General features: G+C 40.0%; 1 protein-coding gene across 3 annotated transcripts; it reads left to right on the top strand.

Annotated features, from left to right (window-relative positions):
• The first annotated feature begins 1921 nt into the window (after positions 1–1921).
• Positions 1922–5731, top strand: CGGBP1 (CGG triplet repeat binding protein 1). Of its 3 annotated transcripts, none has more exons than XM_035900383.1 (2): positions 1922–3215; positions 5508–5731. In XM_035900383.1, exon 1 carries the CDS (start codon positions 2252–2254, stop codon positions 2753–2755), a length of 504 nt encoding a protein of 167 aa, XP_035756276.1. In that variant the 5' UTR covers positions 1922–2251; the 3' UTR covers positions 2756–3215; positions 5508–5731. The 3 variants fall into 3 exon arrangements, with proteins under 3 accessions (XP_035756276.1, XP_009643126.1, XP_035756275.1); XM_009644831.2 differs by having other exon boundaries at positions 4983–5731; XM_035900382.1 differs by having other exon boundaries at positions 1922–5083; positions 5508–5720.
• The last annotated feature ends 827 nt before the right edge of the window (positions 5732–6558 follow it).

Below are 6558 nucleotides of genomic sequence, written 5' to 3'. Positions count from 1 at the left end.
CCCTCGGGGGTTACATGGCGCCGTCAGTCCGGTGACCAGACCCCGGGGGAGTAAACGCGTCGAGTTCTGGCTCCCGGTCCCAGCGAGAGGAACAGCGAAACCCGTGTGGCGGCTGGAGATCCGGACTCCTTTTCCTCCTCAGCTCTGAAAACCGCCGCGGGCTCGCCGGGAGGGCCCGGGCGCACGCAGTGCTTCTCTCCCCGGTGACACTTTTTAGCCAAGGCGCGCTCCTCCGCCTTCCCCAGGGCTCCCGCCTCTTCGGGAAAGCTTGCCCCGTTTGTAGAGCGTGAGGGAGGGCAGGTCGGATGTCTGTGCCGGATGCCTTCTCTGCACGCACACCTTCCCCTGTGCTTGGGAGCCCCGAAGTAGTTCAGGCGCCAAAGAATCCGTGCCAAAACTTGAGACCAAAAAAACCCCACCAAAAATCTTGGGTTTCAGTAGTCCTGCCGCTCACAGAGTTCCTGCAATAATAATAAGTGCAAACACCTAGTTTGGTAGGGGATTGATTTTGATGTTTCGGAAGCCTAAGCAACAAGTTTATGTCAGGTTAAGGCTTGCTTTCTGCTTGATTTCAGGAAGCGATTCCTTAGGAAACTCACAGGGATAAATTGCATGAAGCAACAAAAAGAATGAATAAAGTTCCATCGATGCTGAAAAAAGATTGTTTATCTTAGTCTGTAGTGTTGTGCAGTAACAGTCAAGACTTACGGTTCTGGGAAGTAGCAGATCATGCAAAAAATTCACCAGGAACTTGGCGAATAGCAAGATCTTTGCCTCCCTTTTTTCAAAAGGTGGTCATCTCTTAGCGTAGCAATGGTTTAAGAAAAAAGACAATTTCGAAGGCTGAATTCTCAATTCCTTTACTCTATTTTCAGAGCAAGCAAAAGGCATTCTGGACAGCAGAAACTCCATTCAGTCCATAGAGCTGGACAAACTCAACTTACAGTTACTTTGGAAATTCTAGTCTTTTAAAGGCAGACCTTTTAAAATGTTGCAACTGCAAACTCTGTATGTGTAACAAAATAAGTACAGAGAATTACATGTCTAGAGGTATTCCAATCTCTCAGTCTGCCTTGTAAGCACAGGCAATACAAAATTCTTTGAAGTCATTCACACCCATAAGTAAATGCACAGGCGCCCAAAATACATTTTTTCATAAACACCGGTTGCCCTTTTTTTGATAAGCGGGTAGTTAATGTAATGAATGGCCATTCTGCTCAGAACACCTGAACAGAGCTGTTTCTTGACTTCAACTTTACTTTGAAAAGGACTTAAATTATCTTGGCTGAGTTTTATACCTACTCTATTTACAGCTATTCTATTTCTCAACAACAAAAAAAGAAGTATGTCCTGTTTGATTTTAGTACACTTACCTAAGTTATTGCCTGTTTTGGTAACGTGGTGTAATTTACAGTGATGTTAGAAAGCATCCAGCTCTCTTAGTTATCAGTTACCTTCCTCAGAGAAGCTGTCATCTTTGAAAATACAGGTTATTATTTTGCATTGAAATGTATGCAATTTTCTCTTCACATGAGGCTGTTTCACCAGTCTCTTAGTTGCGGTAACAATGATTTGCTGATTTGCTTTTGACTTTTGAGTTAAGGTTCAATCTAGTAGTTGTGGTTTGAGCTGGGGCAAAAGCGAGGGGTCTTCCCAAATGAGTGCTGGCAAAGCTCAGGTTTGGGGCTTTTTTGGTTTTTTGTTTATTTCTACTGGCTTTTGTAAGTGACAGTAATGGCCTTCTTGCCTGATATTTGGATAACTAAGTTTTTGCTAACAGAACTAATACACTTTTTCAGGAATTAAACAGAAAAATACTGACTCAACATAACTAAGAAACTGTCAGATATATTGAAAATACTAAGAAGAAAGCAATCCTTGCCCTATAAAGAGTAAAGGATAAAACCCTTCAAGAAAGAGCAAAATACTCTTTTTACAAAACCATTGAATTTCAGTGACAAATAGATTGAGTTTTGAGGGTTCTGTTGAGCTTTGTATTTGTAGAAACCAAAACATATTTTACTTTGACCCATGAGGAACTTCAGTCTCCTTTGGACTTCAAGATGAAGAACCTTTCAATAATAGTCTCACACATGTATCTTACATGTAATTATGTTTCAGATGTCAATAAGCGCTATATTGGATATTGAATAGACTGCATCCAGAACTGTTTGGTTGAAATCATTAACAGTGGGTTTTTTTGTTTTTTTTTTTCTCCTCAGCTTTCAGGTAAAGTGTATTAAAGGCAACAATGGAACGATTTGGAGTGAAGTCTGCTCCATCGCGTAACCGCTCGAAGACTGCTTTGTATGTGACTCCTCAGGATCGTGTAACCGAGTTTGGCAGTGAGCTGCACGAAGATGGAGGAAAACTCTTCTGTACTTCCTGCAACGTGGTTCTGAATCACGTTCGCAAGTCTGCCATCAACGACCACCTCAAGTCTAAAACGCACACAAAGCGGAAGGCAGAGTTTGAAGAACAGAACGTCAGGAAGAAGCAAAGGACTCTGACTGCCTCCCTTCAGTGCAACAGTACTGCCCAGACAGAGAAAACCAGCGTCATCCAGGACTTTGTGAAAATGTGCCTGGAAGCTAATATTCCACTTGAGAAGGCTGATCATCCATCTGTACGAGCCTTCCTGTCCCGCTACGTCAAGAACGGCAGTTCGATACCTAAGTCAGACCAGCTAAGGAAAGCATACCTGCCTGACGGGTATGACAATGAGAACCAACTCATCAATACCGAAGACCGTTGAGAAGAAAACTGTTTTCATCATCGTTGTGAAGTTTTACATATTGATGGTGTGGTTTATTTTTATATTCATGCATATATACAGTGTTACATATTGGTTTTACAAGCTATTTTGTATTATTGTAGAAATGACAATCTATTTGTGAACTTAGTGGTATGCCACAGACTGTTGCTAACCCTGCTGTAGACGTCACAGCTACATTGATGTAGAACTCGTGATGAATGTAGGGAACATACCCGGCATACACCTTACTTTACCCATGTTCAGTCCAGCCGTAACTGACGCTAAGAAAAAGGCACTTGGATGGAGGACCTCACTTACCTAAACTGTGCATCTAAATATACGAGGAAGATGATGCAATAGGGATTGTTAATCATGTCAGTGGATTGCTTTGTCCGGTATCCTGTCCATGAGTGACCAAGAAGAAGTGCTGCACGTTTGAAATGCAAGAAGCTGTACAATGGTTAGTTAAAATGTAACTGCTCTGTTGGGGGAGGATTATTGCAAATTCCTATTCAAGTTTGGTTTACGTTCATAAAACGGGAAACATTTTTCTTCTAGAATACTCTCCTACCCTATTTGGTGCAACTGTGGGTGTATTCATTATCTAGCTTAAATAGCTGGTCTCTCGTATTGACCTCAACTCCACTATTCTCATAAAGCTAGGGGTTCTGCAGGTTTACCATGCCTGTTTTTTTTTTTAAAAAAAATCTGTTTCATTGTCTCGGTTTAACATGTCCCCTTCAGTTTCAGTGCCAATCTTTGAAAATTGAGTAGACAAACCGGTAACTGAGTGTGGTTTCAGTGCAGCTGCTGGCAAGTGAAACTTATACTGGACCAAGATCTTAGTACAGAGGATTAACACCTTTTTCCTACTAGCAGGAAAAAGGATGCTAAATCTAAATTGTGGGAGGGACTAAATTTTGGAGTTGAGAAAGCTTTTTTACAGTGCACAGGAGAAGGGACTCCTCCATCTTTCATTGAAGGTCTTCTACATCTCTGGCCTCGTCCTCAGCCTTTTAGTTAACGGAGGTAAAGTGATTAAAATAGTTTTCAAAATAGTTACTGCAAAGGGTCTTCAAAACCTGTAAGCGCAAATAGGAAGGTGTATGTACTTTGAAGCTCTGCTGGTATTACAGACCTAGGCTGTTTTTCTTACCCTGTGCTAAGGCCACATCTATTGGACTGGCAAAAAGTAAAATGGGAAATTGAAGAATGTCAATAATGTTACTCTCTCCGAAACCTAGTAAACTATTACTGAGCTATTCCAAATTGTTATGCCAAACAGTCCACTCAATTAAGTGCTCTATAAAGTTTTTGAATAGAATGAGGGAGCGTTGTGCAAAGTGCTGGAATATGACCACCACCTGCCGGCTCTAGCTTTCCTGGAGATGCTCTGGGTGCAGGGAGGTGCTGAGCATCTTCTAGCAGCTCGGAAGTCCGCCACTCAGTGGACACGAGGGTGTCAGCATGCTTTAACTCCCTCAGGTGGAGCCAGTCCTTCTCTTCAGCTTCCCGTCTCCGGTACAGTTTCACAGTATCTCAGTATTTCTTTTGTTCCAGATATTTACAGCAATACTAAGTAATTGCTAAAAAGAGACAAGATAACCTGCTTATTTTGTTTCTGTAGCTACTTCCCTAGCTATTTCCAGAGCAGTCTCTTTTGCTGGACTGAGAGAGACCTACTTAGTAACAACTGGGTTTTGTGCAATTAGCCTCCACAGAAATTGCACTGTTGTTACATTATAACCATGTCTTCTAGCATTCTGCTACGAGACCTGTTTGAGTAAGTGAGCAAAACTAAAAAGCAGAAGGCTGCCGTCACTGTGTACCAGCACACGGGTACTCAGTGCACCGTTGCACCTTTGGTCCCTCTTGCAGCCAGTGGGACTCCATGCAGCCATAGCAATCCTGTCAATGATACTGGTTGCTGGTTTAGAACTTCAGACAAAAATAACAGTAGTAATTTCTTTCTCTAATCCTAGATACCAAAACATGCCTTCCAAAATCTCGTTTGCTATTGCACAAGCTTGGGTTTAGCTTAAGATCATGAACTGCCTTGGGCTAGAACTGTTGTATAAATCTTCTTAAGCCACGTGAAAGGTACACTGCCAATAGCCTTTTCTGTCCTGACAGTAATTGAAAGTATTCTTTTACAGCTGCTGTTTCATTACAGTGAAACAACATCCTTGCTTTAATTTAATTCTTTTTTTTTTTTTTTTTACCTTAGGAATGCTATCTTAGAATTGAAACAAATAGAAAACAATCGAGTTCTGAGAAAACAGGCTTCCATTAAACAAAAGCATCTAGAGAAGACTGTATGATTAGAAGGTATGAATTTGGGCTAGTTAGCTTGGTTCTTGCTAACATGGGATTTCACAGGCTGTGCCCCATAACCATTTTATATAGGATTCAATGCTGTATGTTATTCCCTCGACTGGCAAACTGACAGACATTTGAAAATTACCATGTTTAATGGTAACATTAAATAAGCTCTTGCACAACTGAAAAAAAAAAATCAAGTTACTTTCACTTATACAGTAATACATAAAAATAAAAGCAACATCAACAGCTTTTGTTAAAAAAAGAAACCCAGTCTTTTTCAATAAAGCAAAGCAGTGTTAGAACACTTAATTACTCAAAAGCCTACTCTACTTATAAAGCAGCCCGTGTACAGAGCCTCAGTTTACAGAATTAATACAATTCTGTAAGTATTCTCAGTAATTATTCTAATACCAGTTTATTTTTTATGCAGAATTACTGCAGAGGGTATGAGCCTGGTGAGGAACCTTACCAGTGTAGCCATAGGCTACCAACTGATAACAACTTGGAAGCAAAAATTGGTCATGAGGATTTTGAATGGAACTGACTTAATTCCAATGCCCAGCAGTTTATAGGACACTGGTGTCTTAATAATATGATATTTTTGTTAAAAAAAAAAAAGCCACAACATTTTTTCAAGCTTTTTGAAAATCAAGACACTGATCCATTGCAACAAACATTCATAATGGAGTAAAATAATGAAAAATAAAGCACTTCAAGGTAATCTAGAAAGACTAATAAGTTTATATTCATGGACATAACCCAGATCATCAACAAGACAGTTAGTTACACTTATTTTCTTTAAAAAGTAAAAAGGGTTCCACTCAGTCTTGGAACAGAGTCCTGCAAACACCAGTGTGGCTATAGTTGGATAAAGCATAACCTTGGTTTAATTGCTATTGATCTTGGGGTAGATTTACAGCAGAAATTTTCTGGTATATCTAAACCTAAGTAATAACCAATTCCTAGAAGAGAGGCTGTGGTTAAGTTGTTTAACAGTCTCCATGGGGTTTTCCTTTTTTCTGCAAGAACGCTGCATTATTTTTCCGTGTATTTCCTGTAAAGAGTACTCTCAGAAGTAAAGGGAGGATGGTAGCAATGTCTGCTTTTCATCTTACATATGTAGGTAGGGACAAGCTATAAGGGATACTTTTTGCCAGGTGGTTTTATTAATATATTTGAAGCTCTAAATGTAATATAAAAAAAAAAAATTATTTTTTTCTCTGACCATGTACTTCTATTAGTTTAGCCAACTCACAGCTAAAATTACTCCAAAGTGCTTTTCTTGGAACAACACTTTTGAAGAGTAAAATACAAACAGGAACATTCTCTGTTTTGTGACTACTTACATGTGCGCACCATGTTAGTTTCAGCTTGTGTGTTCTTGGAAAAAAGTGAGCAAGTTCTAATATTTTTAAGCACTTTGAAGCCTGTAATTTGGCAGGTCCCTAGAGGAGGTGAAGCATTTGACATAATGAAAGGGA

Source organism: Egretta garzetta, unplaced genomic scaffold, assembly GCF_000687185.1.
Source record: "Egretta garzetta isolate BGI_Z169 unplaced genomic scaffold, ASM68718v1 scaffold278, whole genome shotgun sequence".
NCBI lineage: Eukaryota > Metazoa > Chordata > Aves > Pelecaniformes > Ardeidae > Egretta > Egretta garzetta.
The sequence above is the reverse complement of the archived record's forward strand: the minus strand, read 5'-3'. Positions and strand labels throughout refer to the sequence as shown.